General features: G+C 56.5%; 2 protein-coding genes across 10 annotated transcripts in view; both read right to left on the reverse strand.

The window, feature by feature from the left end:
• Nucleotides 1–629: 629 nt before the first annotated feature.
• ARTN (artemin) lies at nucleotides 630–2,562 on the reverse strand. The gene is made up of 3 exons (XM_059083151.2): nucleotides 2,486–2,562; nucleotides 2,048–2,192; nucleotides 630–1,974 (listed from the first exon to the last, which is right to left on the reverse strand). Exons 1-3 carry the CDS (start codon nucleotides 2,543–2,545, stop codon nucleotides 1,514–1,516), a joined length of 666 nt encoding a protein of 221 aa, XP_058939134.1. The 5' UTR covers nucleotides 2,546–2,562; the 3' UTR covers nucleotides 630–1,513.
• A 4,647-nt stretch (nucleotides 2,563–7,209) lies between these two features.
• ST3GAL3 (ST3 beta-galactoside alpha-2,3-sialyltransferase 3) overlaps nucleotides 7,210–19,789 on the reverse strand; it is a 216,409-nt gene continuing 203,829 nt past the window's right edge. For 5 of the 9 annotated variants that reach the window (XM_059082986.2, XM_059082994.2, XM_067009448.1 and 2 more), the window contains 3 exons: nucleotides 13,846–13,992; nucleotides 13,521–13,667; nucleotides 7,210–8,257 (listed from right to left, as the gene is read on the reverse strand). In XM_059082986.2, the coding sequence (XP_058938969.1) occupies nucleotides 8,168–8,257; nucleotides 13,521–13,667; nucleotides 13,846–13,992 (384 nt within the window). In that variant the 3' untranslated portion in view covers nucleotides 7,210–8,167. The remainder of the gene's footprint in view (nucleotides 8,258–13,520; nucleotides 13,668–13,845; nucleotides 13,993–19,789) is intronic. The other 4 variants (XM_067009438.1, XM_067009444.1, XM_067009451.1 and 1 more) reach the window with 2 other exon arrangements.

Below are 19,789 nucleotides of genomic sequence, written 5' to 3' on the forward strand. Positions count from 1 at the left end.
TCACAGCTGCCAAATCAATCTCCAGCCCAGACCTGCCTCCTGACGACCCCTCTGGATGTCCCATGGTTCCTCAGACCCAGCACACGTCCAAACACATATCCTGATCTTATTTGCAAAGAAAAAAATCATGTAGGACAAATTCATTGGGCCCAGGAAACAGAGTTTCACAGGACACACACAGAAGCTCAGAGGGATTGCACTGACTTCTTAGATATGACTTGGGGACAGTGTGGAAGGCCAGGGTCAGCATTAACCTCTTCTTCCTTCCAGATGAGTGTACACCTGTTAGCTCCTTGTCCTTTTCATACTGTTTGCCAAACTTAATTTAAATATTATTTATGTAAATTATTTATTGTCTGTCTCTCATGGTTTAAGCTTAAGAGCAGAGATCATGGGTTCACTTCTGTATCCCTGCTGTCTACCCAGCATCTGACATAAAATAATAAATATCTGTTGAATGAATAAGTGAATATCCTTGTTCGTTACCCAAGATGCAGGTCTCTAGGCACCCTCCGTCTTTTCCTGCTTTCTTATCCCCATGATGTTCTGTGCTTCATCCCCCCAAACCAGTCTCCCACTGCACCCCCTCTTCCCCACCCTCAGCCTCTTCATCACTTGACTTGGGCTGTTTCACGGAATGTGGGTGGTGAGCTCCCCATGCTGGGCCATCTGCAAGCACAGGCAGTATATGCACCTGTCAGGGTGCCCTGGACTCTGATCAGTGACAGTGGGGTAGGGCAATGTATGGTTCTCTGCATCTTCACCATGAAACAAGGCCCGCAGCATGCCTGAGGTCTCAAGGGTATGGCTTTCTCCACCAGTAACCCCAGGCTCCAACCGCTGGGGACTGTGCAGGGGTTGTGAGCTGGCTGGCCTGTTGGGACTGGTGAACACATCTTTGTCACTCACTCTGCCTGTGTTCCATGCCCCTCATTTCCCAGAGCTGCTGGGTGGGCGCAAGCAGTCCCGGGCCAGGCCTATGACTGCAGAGTGAGCCTGAAGTTGTGAGTGGGATGGTCAGGGAGTGACCTCCATCCGGCCCCCACAGCCCAGCAAAGGATCTGACAAACCACAGAAGTAAATAAATAACTTAGAAGTAATAAATAGGGGTCCAGCTCCCACGAGTGAGTCCAAGGCCCACTCCAGCACAGGCACTGCAGCAACACAATTGCAATGTGTCTCCAGATCTGTCCCCCCAGGCCTGGGCTGAGGCTGCGACCTGACACATCTGGGTTCTGCAGAGGAAGAGTCCTGGGTCCATGGCCTGGTCAGTGCCAGCGTCTGTGAGCAGTGGGTCCTGGGGTCTCCACAGCTGAGGTTTCTGGGGTCTGCAGGGCTGAGGCCGGCAGGGTGAGAGCCCTGGGGCCTCTGGTCAGTCGTGCCTCTATCTCCGCAGGGCTGATGTCCGTCACTCACTCGGCCAAAGCCTCCGTCTCCGGCCAAGGCCCCCGGCTGGTCCCAGGCAGTTAGGCCCACAGGTAAGAGTGCGTCCGCACACCCTCGGAGTGAGCCCTCAGCCCAGACAACCGCAGGCAGTGGCCGAGAGGCGGTCCACGGTCCTCCAGGTGCTGTTGACGTCCATGAAGGAGACGGCCTCGTAGCGCGTGGGTCGGCAGCAGGGCTGGCTGACGGGCTGCGAGCCGGGGGGCGGCCGCAGGGCCCCGGCGCCCAGCAGGCTGGCCAGACTGAGGTCATGCGGGGAGCGCGCGCGGCGGCAGGAGCCGCTGCAGAAGCGGAAACGCACCAGCTCGTCCGAGTGGTGGCCCAAGCCGAGCGCGCGCACCGGCACCAGCTGAGAGCGCAGGCGGCAGCCCCGCGCCCCCGCGGCCCGCGCGCGGCTCACCCGGCTCCCGCGGCCGCCCCGGCCCCCAGCCCGCGCAGCGCGGGGCCCTCGGGGGGCAGCGGGTGAGGGCGCGGGCGGCGGGGGCGGCGGCCGCCGGGCTCTTCCGCCGCACAGACCGGCCGCGCGGCCCCCTGGAACGAGACGCAGTCACGCGCGGGTCCCCGGCCAGCCCGCCCCTTCCCGTGCCCTCGCCCTCTCACCTACCAGGCAGGGGACCCGCGGGAGGCTCCGGGGCCGGCGCGGGGCCTTCTCGGGGGACCGGGCTGCTGGGCGCGGGGCCCAGGGAGGCCTCGCCCTCGGCGATGCTGCTCAGCAGGGCCAGAGCGGCCAGGGTAGGCCACAGGGCAGGCTGCTCGGAGAGACGAGGTGGAGCCTCAGTGGGGAGGAGGAAACCCTGGTGGGCGCAGGGAGGGGCTGGGGCCGGATGGAAGGGCTCGGGTTGGAGGATAATGGATCAGCTGCCCCGGGGAGCCCGGGGAAGGAATCACCACCGGAGGGCATTGACCTTCCTCCTTCCTCCGGGCCCCTCCCTGACCATTCCCCCACCTACTTCTGACACCTGCCCAGGGAGCCCTGCTCTCCCTCCCTAGTCAAGCCACCTTTCTTCAATACCAGGTGGGAGTTACTGGGAGAACCACTCACCTGCCGCTTAGGCCGGGGCCAGAGGGGCAGCACAGAAGGGCCTCCACGTCCAGGCTCCATCTCTGTCAACACCAGGAACTCCCCCACCCTTCTCTTGAGGCAGCTTGGAACATTGAGAGATGAGTTATCCTTTGAGCAGGTCATCTCTCCATTTCATCTTCTCCAGATGAGGAACAAGGGGCCAGGGCAGCTGGGCTCAACCCAGAAGTGGCTGCATCGAGAACCTATTTTGTGGTGCTTTGCACCTGTTCCCTCTTTCAGACCTCACAACTCCATGAGGTAAATGGTATTATCCCCATTTTCCAGATGAGCAAACAAGGCTCGGAAAAGCTCAGCAGTTATCTAAGGTCACAAGGGTAGACCCAGGCAGCCGTGCAGGGAAGGGGACCTTCCTGCTCTGTGCTGCAGGGCTGGAGGAGGGAGCAGCTGGACACCCTTGATCTCACAAAGAGCCTTCTCTCCATGCCACGGAGGAGGAAGCTGTGGCCTGGGGAAAAATGAGGGTGCTTGCTGGTTGACCTGAGTTATCTGATGACAGTGAGGCCCAGGCTTCAGCCTGTGCTGCCCACCCAGCAGATGGTGGAGGGTGATGAGCCCTCTAGGAACATGAGGCCTGGGCCATGGCTCCGTATGGCCACCAGGGGGTAGCATTTGCCAAGCTTGTGGACTCAAACCGGGGGTGGGCTTTTCCCCTACCTTCAGCTAGACTCAGGCCCCAGCAACTCCCTGGAGTTGCTTCTACAGGAGACTGGTCTCTGAGAGCTTAGCCACCCTGAGAGCTGGTCCAGGTCTGTACGCCTTCCAGCTTCCCCTGGATCTGGCAGCCTGGCCCTGCTCCTAGAAGTTTCCCCCACAAACCATCCTTCCTGAGCCGAGCTGGGCTTTCAGAGTCCCACCAGGTTTTGTGAGCCCACATTACCTGGCACTCCCAGACACCTCTCTGGAGCCTCATGAGCCCTCACTAGCTGGTCTGCTCTTTGGTCCCAGCAGTCACCTCCACCCCGACCCCCGAGCACACAGAATGTCTGCATACCTGTGGGCTGGTCCTCCCTGGTGAGGTCCTCCAGGGCCAGGTGTGCTCCACTAACGGAATACGGGCCTGAGGAGCCAGGCTAGTGACTGTTCTCACTGATGGAGGGAAAGCCCGGCAAGGCAGGGTTAAAGGCCCTCTGCACTAGGGGGAGCCCAGGAGCAGGTCTCTTGGGACGTAGGCAGCTCAGGCCCTACGTATCCCTCCCGGCAATCTGGGGCCACTTGGTCCTCCAGCCCTTGCCTCTCCTCCCCATCTACCAGCCCCGATACTCACCACGGGGGTTCTGTGTCGTGTTCTTCTAGGCAGCTTTCCTGGGATCAGTGCTGGGCTTTCCCTTGCAGCTCAAAAGGCTCATGCCCAGGGCTGTGCACCTGGCAGTGCCCCTTTTAGCCAAAAGCTTGGCAGCCAGTCTGAGCCCTGTAGCAGCAGCGGGAGCCTCACGTTACAGCGGGCCAGCAGGGCTAGCACAGTCCAACAAGCGACAGGAGGGACTGCGGGGGGCTGGGAGGGGCGGAGAGCTGCGCAGCAGGCCCAGGAGAGGGAGGATGTAAGAAAGGAATGGAGGGGGACGACCCTGGCCCCTCCCTCTAGCCCCTGGGCTGGGATGAGAGGTGGGCAAACAGGTCAGCTTACCGCAAGTGCAGGGCTCTGGGTCTGGGACACAGCGAGGGCTGGGACCTGAGGGACCTGCTGCTGGTGGAGCCCGTGGACCGTGTCTGGGGGCTGGGCCCAACTCCATCCCTCAGCAGCCTCATGCCCGCCGCCGTCCGGTGTCAAATTCCAGCCCCGGCGTCACCGGATCCTGGGGTGGGGCCCGAGCACCCCCCGCCCCGCCCCACCTTTCAGGGCTCACCTGGCCATTCCACCCTCTGGAATCTGGTCCCCCTGGCTCCACTAGGTCCCCCGAGGTGGGGCGGGGAGGAGATGCTGGGAAGGGCCCCCAGGACAGAGTGGAGAACCCAGGCGGTGCAGCGGCATGGACACTGAGTGTTCGGAGTTTGTAGACACTGGGAGTAGGGAGTTGGGAGGCCAGGCAGAGGGCGGGAGAGGGAGGGGACAGGCCGGTCCCTGCCTTGGCCCACCGGCCTTCGGGTTCCCGCCGTCCTGGCTGGCTGCTCTGCACTAGCTGCTCTCTCTGATCCACCGCTAGTTTCTTCTCTCAACAGACCCACTGCATTCTTTGAGTCCGAGAGGCACTGACTGCGCTGGGGCTTTCACGGTCTGACCCGGCTCCTGCGGTCCCGTGGTCCCGCCGCTCCCCTCCGCTGCCGCCTGGGGCTTGGAGTACAGACACACCTGCAAACACCGCGGCTCAACTGGCACAGCGGCGCTGGTAGGAGTGGGTGCCGGGGGCTGAAGAAGGGGAGGGTCCCGGAGGAGGAACTTTTGCACTGAGGCTTGAGGTGGGAGCTGGAGGCTAGTATTTCAGATGCCTAATTATGGCAGTTCGGCTGGTGGGTGGGATGGAGGTTGGATGGGTAACATGGATAGAGGTAAGGAAAGGCCAGATCCTGTGTGTCCTAATAGGGAGTCTGGACTTCATCCCAGTGATACTGGGGACCACTGAAGGGTTTCAGGCAGGAGAATGGTGTGATCCAACGTGCACTTCAGTGGCTGGCTCTGGCTGTGTTGGGGAGGATGGTTTGGAGGTAGTCAGGAGGCTGCTGGGGGAGAGAGGATTCTGAAGCTGAATTGTGGGGAGAGTGCGGGGCCTTGTGCGCTCTTTCAGGAACACACCTTTTTGAAAACTCAGTTGGTGCCTGATTGGATGGGGTGAGGAAGTAGGATGGCATGCCTTTAGCCTGGGTGACCAGGAGGAGGGGATGCATTCTGGCAGCTGGGGCTCCTGAGGAGGGGTAGGTTGGGGGCAGGAGCTCACCAGTTCAGTGTTGGACGTGCCAGGCTGGAGGGACCTGTGGACATGTTCAGGAAGTGACTGAGTTTGTAGCCTGGAGCAAAGCCAAGAGAGCTGGGCTGGAGATGGCAATTTGGGAATCGTTGACCAACTGACAATTGGAAGCCGTGGGTGAAGCTGATAGTGCTCAGGGAACATGTGTGGACCAGCTGTACCCTGGCTGCGCATCTGAACCACCTGTGGACCTTTTAAAACTACCTGAGTCTGGGCCTCACCCCAGACCTGAATCAGAACGGGCATGTGCAGTTTTCCACATCTGCACAGGTGATTCTGGTGTATGGCCAGGCGAACCACAGCTTTGGGGAAGGCAGTTAATATGTAGTGGTGGGGACTAGAAGCCTGACTGTCCCAGGCTCGGCAGGACCCCTGTGGGACAGGAGGCCAGGCGGTGAACAGCTCTGTGTTCTGCTGCCTCCCCAAGCCGGCTGCCCTGGGGGGTAGGTTCTGCCCCAGGGTTTTATCAGCCAGGGCTGCTGCTTGCTGGCATGCAGCCTATGCCCTGCACAGCTCCAGGGGGCGCCATTCATGTAGTAGGACACAGGAAGCATTGGAGTTTGCATCATAGTGGCCTTGTTTCCAGCAGAATCGAAGGGAGTTTCTGGGTCTCCCTGTCCCTCAGTCAGAGCCTCACTTTCCCCTCGGCTGAGGGGGCTTCTGTCTGAGCACGAAGCACAGCAGTAAAGGGGCATGCGGGATAGTCAAAAGGGAATGGCACTTGAATTGGGATGTCAGGTAAGAGGTGACGGGGCCAGTCAGCCCCACCTGTTGCCACGTGGCAGCTCTGGCAGGAAGCTCACCCCCAGGCCTATGGCCTCAGGGGCAGGAGTGCGTTGGCCTTTCTCAGGTCTGCCTGGGAATGCTGGGGAAGGGAGAGAGCAGATTCCAGGGCTCTAGGGGGTAAGGTTGGGATGTCCTTTCTAATGTTTGCCAGAGGGGCTTCCCTGGTGGTGCAGTGGTTAAGACCAATGCAGGGGACATGGGTTCGAGCCCTGGCCCGGGAAGATCCCACATGCAGCAGAGCAACTAAGCCCGTGAGCCACAACTACTGAGCCCGCACGCCTAGAGCCCGTGCTCCGCAACAAGAGAAGCCACCGCAATGAGAAGCCCGCGCACCTGAAAGAAGAGTAGCCCCTGCTCGCCACAACTAGAGAAAAGCCCGCTCGCAGCAACAAAGACCCAACTCAGCCAAAAATAAATAAAAATAAAATAAATTTTAAAAATAATAATAATAAAATAATGTTTGCCATAGGGGGCCTAGAGATGGGCTGCGCCTTCCTGTTCTGTGCAGAAAGAGGGGTCCTGAGGGGAGACCGGGTGCCTGTGTGCTAAGGGGGAGGGATGTCTTTCCAGGGCTCAGCAGAGCTGCCGGGAGTGGTTTAGGTCTGTGTGCTGGGGGCTTGGCCGTGCAACTTTCCTGTGCTTGCAGGAACCTCTGTCCCTGTAGTGCTGGGACTGTGGTGACCCAGAGGCACTGTGCACGGGCTGGTGCTTCAATCCCCTGAACTCTGACTCCTGTAGGAGGCAGCAGGGTAGATTCTGGGGCATGTCCTGATGCCCCTGGACTGCCTCTCTTAAGGCAAAGAGGGTGCAGGACAGCTATAGGACAGGAGAGGCTCCAGAAGGCCCCTAGGTGGCTACCCAGGTCCTGCAGCTAACATGAGAAATGAAAGAGACCCAGGAGGGCTGGAGAGATGGCCGTTGGGTTTAGCATACTTGCTGAGGCCCCAGGGTTCCTGTTTCTTCCAGGAAAGTCAGAGAAAGCAAGAGGCGGCCAGGTTCAGGGAAGAGCTTTATTGCTTCCAAGATGGCTGCTCAGGATGGCTGCCACAGCCTGGGTGAGGTCCTTGAGCCTCACTTCCCTCTGGTCCAGGCTAAAGGCAGAACCCAAGGACCTGGCAGTCTCACTGCTGAAACCCAGAACAGCTGCCAAGTTGGTCACTCCAGGCCTGGGGCACGGTCCTGTGGGTCGGCTGCAGTTGGGGAGGGAGGGGCATTCCCATCAGGTTGGGCCAGGCCTCACTGCCCGAGCTCTGAAGTTCTCTCCACTCAAGCCCAGGGGCGTCTTGTTGGCTTAAAGGATGGCTCCAGGGTTTCCCTGTGGGACAGCTGGGGGCTGCTGAGTGGGACTATCCCATCTGCTCCCCAAGAAAGGCCAAACAGTGTCATGAGCTGGAGGGGACTGGCCTGAAACCCTGCCCATCTCCCTGTAGCCCCAGAGCAGGGCACAGGCTAGTCCTGGCACTCCCACTCTACAGGGAGCCCATTGGTACCACTGCCTGAGGGGCCCTTTAGTGGGTCTTCTGCACGGTCAGTAGACCAAACTTGACATCTCCAGCCTTATTGAAAAATAAATTATCCCTACCCTCCCCCCACCCCAAATTCACAAAATGATAATACACCGAACACTGATTGGAGAAATGATTCTGGCAGCAGCCCTGCTGCCTAATGTCTGCCTCCTGCATGCTGGGCCCGCTGGGCATGGCCAGTGGCCTCCTGGCCCTCTGGCTTCAAGGACCCAGGCTGAGAGTGAGGCCTAGTGCTGGTCTCTGAGGCTGGCCTCTGAGCAGACACAGCTCTGGTTGCCCCACCAGGGCCTCACCACCCCTGGGGCCACTTGGCACTGTCCTTCTCTGGGTCTGAAGGCTCCCACACCTCTCAGGAGGAGCCAGACCGAGGCCAATGAAGTGGGCAGGTGGCGGTGGCTGGACTTCTGTGGCCACGTGCTGGGTCCGCCTCAGATGCCACTGGTTAGGTCAGTTATGACATGCGCTTTCACCAGCTTCCGCAGAAACTCTTTCTCTCGCTGAATGTTGTGCGTCCAGGACTGAAAGGAAAGATGGAGCAGTGGTCAGCTGGGCAGCCCAGGTGGCTGCTGGGATGTGGCCCTGCTAGAACACAGGTTCCCAGGGCTCCATGCCCTCTTCCGACCACCACCCTCCGATGCTCTGACTGTGGGAGGTCTGCCCTAGAGGTGCCACAGCTCACCTTCCTCCCTTCCCAGGACCTGGAGAAAATAACCTTCTAACCCCTTTCCCCGGCCTCTTAACTTCTTCCAAGTCTTAGAGATGTAGGCTTTCCAACCTTGTTCTCACTCCTTCCACCTGTCCTTGCCCGGCGGCTTCTCCGGGCCCCTAGGTCCTAGGAACCCTGAGGTCAGGCAATGTGAGTCACTTAGGTCCGGCCCAGGCCTGGGGTTGGGCCCTGCTGGAAAGGGAACCGTGTGGGGTGGCGTAGTCATTCTCTGGCCTGCTGCAATCCACTCTCCAGGCCTGGGGGCAGCTGATGAAATCCTGCCTCTCAGACCAGAGGAGCCAAGGGGCCACAGGCTCATCTTACGGTTAATATGAAAATTGCAGGGAAGACGCTGCCTTCCAGGGCTTTCCTGGGGAAGACTGCACCCAGGCTCAGGTTCTCTCCTTTCCCCAGTACTCTCACCAGGAAGCTGTGATGACTGAGTCTCTCAAAGAATGAAACAGGATTGAATGAATAAAGGAACAACAAAAGCCAATGGCCTTGTCACAGTTTGGACACAGCTGACCGCTCTGCTGCATCCATCAGCGCTGAGGCTCACCCTAGGATGTTCACAGCCACTATTTACCGGTGTAGAGAACTTAACAGCTCTTATCTGGTCCTTACCCGACCCAGTCAACCTCCTCCAACCTTCCAAATCTTTTCAGTCTGAAACTTGGGCAAAATCCCCTATATTCCTCATTGAACACCCCCTTCAACTTCCTGTGCTAACCACAAACCTGGCTGCCCCCAAGGACAGCATCCCCCAGACACACTCTTTCTTCCCTCACATCCACACTCATGGTGCCTGGAGGTGGCAGGCTCTTCCTCACTCTTTGTTGCTGCATCTACACAACTGTCCCTGTGTACTCCCTTGGGCCTCTGGCTCCTTTGGCTCCTGGCATTATCCTCAGCCGTCTGCAAACTGCCCGTCCTTGTTGCAGACCACTGGGTGACTCACCCTCATTCCTTGAAGATTCAAACATCTGGCTCAGTGTCTGTCTTTGAAGGCAGGGACTGATTGGCACAGAGTAGGTGCTCGGTACATATGTGTTGAATGAAATTAGATTTTCCAGGTAAGAAAATGGAGGCATGGAAGAATGGCAGGGCCAGGACCCAAGCGAGCACAGAAACTCATACAGCTCTTTACTTAACCCATGCCTGCATCACTCCCCAGGAAGAAGTAACCAATCTGATGGGTCAGTTTCAAGAACACCCACTGGGAGTCCCTGAGGGTTGAAAGGTCAGCAGAGGACTGGGTATCTGATTATATCAAGGAATTATTGTTAAATTTCCAGGTGTGATAATGGTATAATATTGAAAAAAATCATCCTTATCTTTTAGAGAAATTTACTGAAATGTTTATGGCTGGAATGATACGATGTCTGAGACTTCTTTCCCAATAGCCGGCGGGGAGGGGAGGCATGAGAGGAAGAGCAGATTGAGCGACACTGGCCGCATGTTGATACCTGGGGGAGGGAGGTGACAGTACATATGGGAGTGCATTATTTTACTCTCTGTACTTTGAATATGTTTGACAAAGTTCGTAATAACAGAGTAAACAAAAAAGTCTGCCTGGATGCATCTCTCTCTTGGACCAGGCAACACTGCCTCTCTGGCGCTCTTTTCCCAATCTCTCCCCGGTGCACACAGCACAGGAGCTTACAGTGTTCTCCTCACTATGCCGCCTGCATTGTCCACGGGCTGGGGCAGGATTCTGGGAGCCTCACCAGGACCCCTGACTCTGGATGCAGAGACCATGCTCGCAGAGGAGCCTTCCTTCTCACAGCTCTTTTCCCATCTTTATCTCTGTGCCCCCAGGGTTCTGCCCTGACCATCGCACGTCCTCCTCTGTCATCTCCCTGGGAAACCTCATCCGTGCCTCCCCTGTATCTGAACAAGCAGCTGTGCTCACAACCCACAGATCCTCATTTCCAGCCCAGATTTCCCTCCCATGGCAGACTCCTGTGTGAGCCCACTTCACCCTCTGGCTACTGCTCAGTCCCTCGGGGCTGGTACATCTGACGGCCACTTCTCAGCACACATCTCCTGGGACTTCCTTGCAGTGCTGGACATTGTAGGCACTCCCTCCTTTGGTCTCCACGACCCTGCATCTTCATTTTTTTTTGGCCACGCCGCACAGCTTACAAGATGTTAGTCAGCAGTGAAAGCGCAGAGTCTTAACCACTGGACCACCAAGAGAATTCCCCAACCCTGCAACTTCTAATCCTTCTCTACTCTCTCTCCTCCTTTATGTATTTTGTTTTGTTTTGTTTTAATTTTGGGGGCACGCTGTGCAGCATGTGGGATCTTAGTTCCCCGACCAGGGATCAAACCAGCGCCCCCTGCATTGGAAGTGTGGAGTCTTAACCACTGGACTGCCATGGAAGTCCTCTCCTCCTTTATGAACGCCTCTGACACCCCTCACATATTCCGCCAGCATTCGGTCCTCGCCCCACTGTCTTCACATCCCCAGGCTCTCACTGGGCCTGGAGAATGCACTGATCAGTTGGGTGGAGGTGAAGCAACGGTGGGGCCAGGGCACGGGATGGTTCACTTGCCTTCTGAAGACACCCCGAGGTGACAACAGGGACCCTACACCAAAGCAACAGCATTTCGGTGACTTCCCTAGGGTGCTGAGAGGTAACAAGAGTAAGTAGGGGTGAAAACATTAATATTAATAACAGTGGCTAACACGTATGGGCGCTTACCATGGCCAGGCCTCTTCTATACATGATCACATCGACTCTTTCCCAGACCTAACATTACCCCTTGTATTGATAAGGAAAGGAAGGTACAGAGCCAGGCTCTGAACCCAGGCCATTTGATTTCATCACCAGCACTCAGCACTCCACAAGGAGGTGGTGCAGCAGATGCCGTGAGCCTCAGAGCCAGACGGTTCTACAGGATGAGGAAGGGGTGCGGGGGCAATGGCCTGACAACTGAGATGGGGCAGGTGGCAGAAAGGGAACAGCCTCCACTGGCGCACATCAGGGAAGGCGGTGTCCTTCCACCTCATTCCTGCATGGAAGCCACCTCCAGGCCTTGCTGATTTAAAATCCTAACCATTTCTTACCTCTGTCTTCCCATCATCACTGAACAGTTCCAGTGTAGGATCCTTCATCTCTTGCCTAGACTGCTGAGACAGTGTCCCAACTGGTTTCTGTTCTTGCCTGGAACCCTCTAGGTCATGCTGCAGCCACACTGACCCTACTACATGCTAATCTACAGCCTAAAACTGGTCCACGGCTCCCTCCTGCCTTCAGAGCAAAGTCCACGCTCCTTACCGTGGCAGAGAAAGCCCTTCATGATCTGGCTACTGCCTATGTCTGCGGCCTCTCACCTTCTGCCTAAAACTTTTACATAAAGTTTATATAAAAGGAATATGTAAGAGACCAAATATAGGAGTAAACAGAAGCCAAGGGGCAGGTAAAAGCAGTGAGAGCAGTTTGGAGTGGGTGCTGGCAGGGGACGAAGCAGCAAGAAGATATGTGAAGAGAGGCAGAGACAGAGAGACCACCAGGGTCCTGGGGAAAATGAGGCAAGGCTGGAGCCACTGCTGAGGGGCTAAGACAGGTCAGGGGCTCTCCTGGACCCAAGATGAGCTTCCCACTCCTGAACCCCATTCCAGGCAACAGGAGGCCCAGCTGTAAGGCTATTTCTGTCTTCTCATGAGATTCCCAAGTCTCTCTTATTTCCTTGAAATAACTCGCAATTACTCGAGCCCGCCTGAATGAACCCAAAAAGCCTAAGACAATATGGATGGGAACGGAAGCCAAGGATGCGGATGTGAATCTCCTGGGAAACATGTGGAGTGAGAAGAGAAGACTATCTAGGATGGAGCCCTAGCGAATGCTGACTCTTACGGGATGCACCAGGACACGGAAATCCAGGACACGGAGGAAGAGAATGAGAGAGCCTGGTGAGGGAAACAGGAGGAGCACTGAAATGACCGACTCAGAGTCTAAGCAGGAGAGTGTCTCAGGAAGGGCCGGTCAACACAGAAAGTGTTTCAGAGCGATCAGAAAAGACGGGACTGACTGATGCGTGTCCCTTGGACTCGGCAGCCTTGAGTCACTGGTGACCTTGGTGGGAGGCATGTTAGGTGAAGGGGGAAGCCAGGCTGCGAGGGGCAAAGGGTGAGTGGGAGTGAGGTGGGCAAAGGGGCAGAGCACCCCGGGGGCTGCAGTTTTCTCCAGTTTTCTCACAGTGGAGGAGGTGGAGGAGGGGAGGGAGGGAGGGAGCTTTGGGGAGCATAAGGCCTGAACAGTGCAATGGGGTTGGAGACGGGCATGTGAGAGACTGATGAGCAGGGACGAGAGCTGGCTGAACTGTGAGTCTGCTCGGACTCCGGGAGATTGACACTAACAACCCCCGCCACCCAGATGCAGGAGTAGAGAAGCTGCTCAAAGCACAAGCCCCAGATGCCCAGGGTCCAGGCTGGGAGCAGCGGGAGATGAGTGGTAGAAGCAAAGGGTGCTATAAGAGGTGTCTGGATTTTCCACATGGGCTCTTGCTGTGAAGGGACAGGTGCCAGGAGAGGCTAGCTGACTGGGAGAACTTAAGGTACCTGAACATATGAATCACCCGGGAAGCAACTCTGGGTGCTAGAAAGCTTTAGTGCTTGGCCATGGGGAAGGGTGGAGGAGGTATGGGGGCATCCTGGCACAGAGAGGTAATGTCTGTGGGTTGTTTGAGGGGGTGAGGAGGTCCTCTGAGGGAAGAGGAGAATTGAAGCAGAGGAGGGCTGTGAGCTTGCTCCAAGATGGGCATGTGATGGCTGGGGAGCAGCAAGGAGGAGGCAGGGGCTGGACCAGGACAAGGAGAGGGCCAAGGAGGGGAAGTTCAGGGAGAAGGATGCTTGGCGGTCAGAGGCCTGCAGGCAGGGATGGATGCCTGGTGACCCAACTTAGCTGAGGGTGGGGCAGGGCCTTCCAGGGAGCTCTGAGCAGCCAGACCCGAAGCTGGCTCATCCCTTGACCATTCTTTTGTACACACACAGTCAGAGTCTGTCCTTTGCGCTGGCACTGACCCCTCCCTCGTCCTGCCCAGGGACTGCCCCCCGCCCAGCCCTGCACCTCTTTGATGGCTGCCATGCGCACGGTCTCATAGTAGTGCAGGGGTGCATTGGGTGTGCTCATGTCGTAGCCGAAGCCTGCAACTGCCACCTCATCACAGCCGTGTAGTGCCATGGTCACTGCCACACTGCCGAGGGTTGGGATGTTCTGGATGGAGGGGAAGGGGGTGCAGAGTGAGGCCGAGACCCTCGGCGAAGCTCTCCAGAGCTGAGCTCTGCTCCTGAGAACTCAATCCTCTGTCCCCACCCTGCCGCCCTGTCCTTCCTTCCCAAGGTACCTCTGGCCCAGGTCCCCTTCTCCCTCTCCCAGGAGCCAGACATCTCACCCCGCGGCCCATGAGGCCATTGTTGAAAGGCAGTCCGATGAGGGTGAAGGCGGCTTCCTGGATGAAATATGGGTTGAGGATGCGAATCTCAGGGGGTTCCTTGGGTACCCGAGTGGCCACAGATTTCCAGAAGCCATCTGACGCGCTCTGTAGACACAGCACAAGTGGGCGTGAGTGGGCACACAGTTTGTGATGGGACTGGGTGAGTGGTGGGGACCCAAAGTGTGTACAGGCTAATGAGAAACAAGGTGGGGGGCATAAGGTATGTACAGGGAGCCTGGGGCATGGGGAACAAACACGGCTGGAGGACAAATGACCTGGTGGGTGCTGGGGACACAGGATGTGTGGCAGAGGCAAGGTACATGGTAGGGCGCAGTGAGCACACAGTGGGGCCAGTGTGGATGGAGGATACCAAGTGAGCTGCAGGGCGGGGCACAGGGCGTGGGGCACTGGGCTGTGCTGTTCTGGCCTTGGGCGGGGGGGTGGGTCTTGGGCCATGAGGAAGACCCAATGGCCCAGCAGTACCCCTCCCCTTCGCCGCTACTGAGGGGCCCAGGAGGAGCCTGCCCTCTCTCTCCTATCTGCTCTGCTGGGCTCGCCTCCTTTCCCTTCTGTTGAACTTCCTCGCTCTCAGTCAACTGTTCTAAAGTGAACCTGAAAAATAAAGACAGAATGTGAGCTAGTACGGCAGAGCAGAAACAACACTCCAACCCCAGTTCTGCCACAATTGGAGTTGGGTGACTTTGGGCAGGTGACAAGCTCTCTAAGCTTCAGTTCTTTAATTGCAGAATGGGATGATTCTTCCCTGAGGGATCTCAGTACCGGATTGGAAAGGCATCAGCTCTGAAACCTGACACCCCAGGGTCTACTCCAGGGCCACAAATTCCTCTCCTTCTACCTCTCTCCCTTCCTCTAGTTCCCAGCCCTGCCCTTCTGTTCAGTACATGAGCCCTCCCTGGTCTAGTCCCTTGAGTATATCGCTTCAGCCACTCTCTCGTGGGCACCCTCAACTCCCTGCCCCTTATCATTCTATTGTCCTAGCCCAGGGGAACCATGAACTTAGATCAACGCATACATCCACCTTTCCCACCCTTACAACTGGGCTCCTGAGTACTGCTGGAGAAAGTCACAAACCAACCCTGTAGGCTGGAGAGATGTCCCAGGGATGTCCCATAGCCTATGTAAGCAACCCCTCTGTTGTGGGACATCTCAGTTGTTTCTGGTTCCCCCAGATCTGCTCCTCCTTCTGTGTTCCTTAACCTCTGCTGTCCACTCCATCTTCTAAACCAGAAGCCTGGGAATCGACTTTGCATCCCTCTTCATCTCTCCAGCCCATTCTGTCCTACTGGTCATCTGGGTCATTTCGATTCTATTTTCTATAGAATCCCACGGACCCATCCTTTCCTCCCAAGCCCACTGCTACCACCTAAAGCCCAGGTCTCATCATCTTTCAAACTGACTATTATAATGAGGCCATGTACAGTGTCTGTCTTGTTGGCCACTGACTGCCCCCAGAGCCCAGTAGAGTGACTGGAAAAGTACAAAATAATTGTTGAGTTCCATTCACCCAAAATGAGTGCCCAGAATGGGCCACCTCTGCCTCCCAAACCACTTTCTGCTCTCTGCCAGAACGATCTTTCTATATACAAACCGGATCACATCACCACTGCCCACAGGAGATCAGAGTTTTTTAGCCAGTAACCCTGCCTGCTGCTCCAGCTTTCATTTCAGCCCGTCTTAAGTCCACATCTGCTGATTCATGACTCCATTCTTTTGCTGATGCTGCTCCTTCTGTCTCTAACGGTCTCCCCCACCTCCACCCACCTGATCCACCCTACTTGTCCCTTAAGACTCAGCATCTTCTCCTTTCTCATGTCTTTTCTGAATACCTTCATCCCAAGGTAGAAAAGACCTCTAACCTTTGGGAGGTGATAAAATATGGAGTTAAGATCTGCTATAGGGGCTTCCCGGGTGGCACAGTGGTTGAGAATCCTCCTGCCAATGCAGGGGACACGGGTTCGAGCCCTGGTCCAGGAAGATCCCACATGCCACGGAGCAACTAAGCCCATGCTCCACAAATACTGAGCCTGCGCTCAAGAGCCGCAAGCCACAACTACTGAGCCTACGTGCCACAACCACTGAAGCCTGTGCACCTAGAGCCTGTACTCCACAGAGAAGCCACCGCAATGAGAAGCCCGCGCACCACAACGAAGTGTAACCCCTGCACACCGCAACTGGAGAAAGCCCGCGCACAACAATGAAGACCCAACTCAGCCAAAAATAAATAAATTAAATAAATAAATTTATATTAAAAAAGATCTGCTATGGTTTGAAAGTTTGTGGCCCATCCCCCCACCCAATTCATTTATGTTGAACACCTAATGCCCAAGGTGATGGTATTAGGAGGTGGGCCTTTGAGAAGTGATTAGGTCCTGAGGGTGAAGCCCTCAAGAATGGGATTGGCACCCTTACAAAAGAGGCCCAAGAGATCCCTCGCTTCTTCCACCAAGTGAGGACATAATGATTTATGAACCGGGAAGCCCTCACCAAACACCAAGTCTGCCAGTGCCATGATCCTGGACTTCCAGCCTCCAGAACTGTGAGAAACAAGTGTCTGTTGTTTATAAGCCACCCAGTCTGTGGTATTTTGTTATAGCAACATGAGCTGACTAAGACAGACGATCCTTGGGCCCAGATCCAGACTCAGCTCTGGTCACTCAACTGTGTGGAGGCCTTGGGCAAGAAAACTATCATTTCCCTATGGATAAACCAGGGATACTAAGGGTATTTATCTTGTGCTGTGAGAACTCAATGAGATAATTCAGGCTGAGTGCCCAGCTCACAGTCACTGGTCAGCTACTATCACCACCGCCATTAGCCCCAGGGCAGGGGCTCACATCTGATTCACTTCTGTGGTCCAGCAGCGCAGCACCGGGCGCGGGTAAGGGGATATGAACTCCATCCCGGCTCCTCCACTGCCCTCAGCATCTCTTCAGGCTTGTCTTCTGCGGCCTTCAATGGACTGTCTGCTCCAGCCACCCCCTCCTCACGTCTCCCCGTCTCTGGCAACACCTCTCTCTCGGGCAAATTCTATCCGTTCTCCAAGCATCAGCTCAAAGGATGGGCCCTTAGGGCCAACTTCGCTGGGTCTCAGCCCCAGTGAGACGAGACAGCAGACCCCAGACAGGCTTCCTACTGTGCCTCCCGCACCTCCCGCTGTGTCCAGGAGAAGTGTGTGTGTGTAAAGGGGTAAAGGTAGGGACAACAGTGAGACCCAGCAGGAAAGGGAACGGTGGAGAAATGGCCAAGATCTTATGCAGAACTGGGGAGAAGCCCCTCCTGGGAGGATCAGACGTGTACTGAAAGGAATGGCAGGTACCAGCCTGTGCTGAGCAAAGCACAGCCCCGTCCCTTCTCCAGAGCCCAGCAGGCCCCAACATCCTCCCCGCACCCTACAACCCCCGGTCCCTGCCCACATCCCCCTCAAGAGGAGGAAGGGCAGGGGCTGCTTGGGAAGGGAGGGAGACGCAGTAATGGCACAGCTGGGGGTGTGGAGGCTACAGGCTGGTTTTCATAGATATTATTTATGTCTCTTCAGCTTTCACCCACTTCACAGGTATGGGACCCAAGATGAAGCAACGTGTTCAGGGTCACGTAAGAGTCTGTACCAAGATGCAAACCCAACGTCGTAATGCCAGGATGGGTGTTCTTTCTGCCCCACCATTTATTATCAGCACTGCTGTTCCCATCTCGGGAGGTTTGGAGGGCTAGTCAAGGATGGATGGGGCCTCCCTTCTACCCACCAGAAGCGCTGAGGTGAGTTAGGGGTCACTCCAGTTGGTGCCCTGCATCTTGTTTCACAGAGGGGACTGAGGCTCAGAGAGGCGAGGGGCCTTGCCCCGAGGCACACACAGCTGGGGAGAATCTGAGCTGGATTCAACTTCAGAGCCTGGGTCTTTCTGTGACATGAGATTCCCTCTCTGAGACAGCATCTCTTGGTTTTTCGCATGTGCTTAAGGGTCCCATATGTAACCACCATGTGAAACGGTAGGAAATTAGCTTACGATCTCAAGCCCCTTTGAGAAGCTGACAAACGCTCCAGGGTGGAGGGGAGGCTTCTGCCTCTCTTCCCATCTTTACTCTTTCCCAGGAGGGGAAGCAACTCATGTGACTTCTTGGATTTTTTTTTTTTTTTTTTTTTTTTGTGGTACGCGGGCCTCTCACCCGCGCAGGCTCAGCGGCCATGGCTCACGGGCCCAGCCGCTCCGCGGCACCCGGGATCCTCCCGGACCGGGGCAAAAACCCGCGCCCCCCGCACCGGCAGGCAGACTCCCAACCATTGCGCCACCAGGGAAACCCGACTTCTTGGATTTGAGGATACATGTGTCACGTTTACTAGTGCGAAATGCAAAGTCACAGGCACACATACAGCTCCTTCTGGCTCCTTGTGCCCAGGCAGCAGCGGGTACGCCAAGGCAGAGCTTGCCTCCCTAGAGCAGGCCCGGCATTCCGGTCCCGGCTCTGCTTACCTGTTCTAAGAGCGCTGAAGCTCCTACTGCCTTCAGGCAGAGAGCAAGACTGGGATGGAGTGGGGGAGGGGGTGGGGTGGGGGTGGGGGTGGGAACGAGTCTTATGCTTGGGACTCAAGTCTCAGAGAGCCTGCACTAGGGCACTGGGACCCGGCACCGCTCTTTTATTTTTCCCACCTGTCACTGTCCTGGTGCAGGGCCTCCTCAGGAATCCCAGGGAAAGGAGAAACAGGAAGACCAGGATCTGTCTGGGGCATCACTGTGTCGGACAAATACCAAGGGAACACAACTGCAGCTTGTCTCTCAAATAAAAGCCATGGCTCCCCGTCTCAGATAAATCATACACAGGTACACACACACACACAACACGCCGCACACCACTGCCAAAGGGAGCAGGGTCCCTGGAAGCGAGGGCAGTTGGCGAGTTGAGATTGAGAATCTCTGTGTGGGGCAAGAAGAGAGGAGAACCTTATAGACACCAACATTGAAGGGCTCGGTGGGAGCAGAGGAGCCTGCGGAGGAGACAGTACCAATAGTAAGCGCGATGAGGAGACGCAGGGGGGGTGTGATGCCACGGGAGACTGTGGGCCTTGGAGTCTGGGAAACCCATGTCCACATCCAGATTCCACATCTGTGCAGCCAGGGCGTGTCACAGGATTTCTTCATGTCTCAAGTTCCTCGTGCATAATGGGGACGTCAAGACCACTTCCCAGAGAGCCGTGATGATTAAATGAAGTGCTGTGCATTTTACAGCATCTGGCACCATGTCTGGCACATGGCAAGGGCTCAATAAATCTTGTCTGTTATGATTCTGAGTGTCACAGAAGCCAAGAGTGAAGCGGAAGGTGTGGCCAGCAATGTTAGAGGTCACACACAGGCCAGTTCACAGACATACACACACTCAAACGGGGGCCAGCTTTGTCCTTGGGTCTCCTGCAGGAGGGCAGTGGGTGTTGGAGGCCTTCCTACTGCTGGGTGACACTGCCAAGCCTGCCATCAGAACACAGCCCTGTTCCAGAAGGCCTATCCAAACGGCCTAAGGCCTCTCACATCTTGTTTCCCTGACCCACAGGACACAGCACAGAGGCCTATAAAGCCAGCCAATGACGCTGGCCTGGAATGGTCAAACCTCTCCTCAAGGCCACCTGTGGGCCGCACGCTTGGTTGAATCCCCCCTCCTCCAGGAATGCCCCTGCCTCAATCCAGCCTGGACCCAGCTCATCTGCGTGGAGCCGCTGGTCTCCTGCTGATGCAACTCATTCTGCTCTTGTCAGAACAGCCAGGAGCAATGGGAGAGAAAGCATCTGGGAGGAAGTACCTGACCAGCCGGGCTCCCACAGTGCTTGCCAGTGCCCTTGCAGACTGCTTCTCCTTCAGCCTCTTCCTCCTTCTCTGTGGGGAGAGAAACAGTCTGC

Source organism: Kogia breviceps, chromosome 1, assembly GCF_026419965.1.
Source record: "Kogia breviceps isolate mKogBre1 chromosome 1, mKogBre1 haplotype 1, whole genome shotgun sequence".
In the NCBI taxonomy this organism is placed as follows: Eukaryota; Metazoa; Chordata; class Mammalia; order Artiodactyla; family Physeteridae; genus Kogia; species Kogia breviceps.

What these genes read in the sequence shown, in the direction of transcription:
- ARTN (XM_059083151.2), bottom strand. Translation starts at nt 2,545, where the DNA reads ATGGAGCCTGGACGTGGAGGCCCTTCTGTGCTGCCCCTCTGGCCCCGG. An exon ending in GGCCCCGGCCTAAGCGGCAG is followed by an intron (nt 2,193 to 2,485) that starts GTGAGTGGTTCT and finishes CTCTCCGAGCAG; the next exon opens with CCTGCCCTGTGGCCTACCCT. An exon ending in TCCCGCGGGTCCCCTGCCTG is followed by an intron (nt 1,975 to 2,047) that starts GTAGGTGAGAGG and finishes GTCTCGTTCCAG; the next exon opens with GGGGCCGCGCGGCCGGTCTG.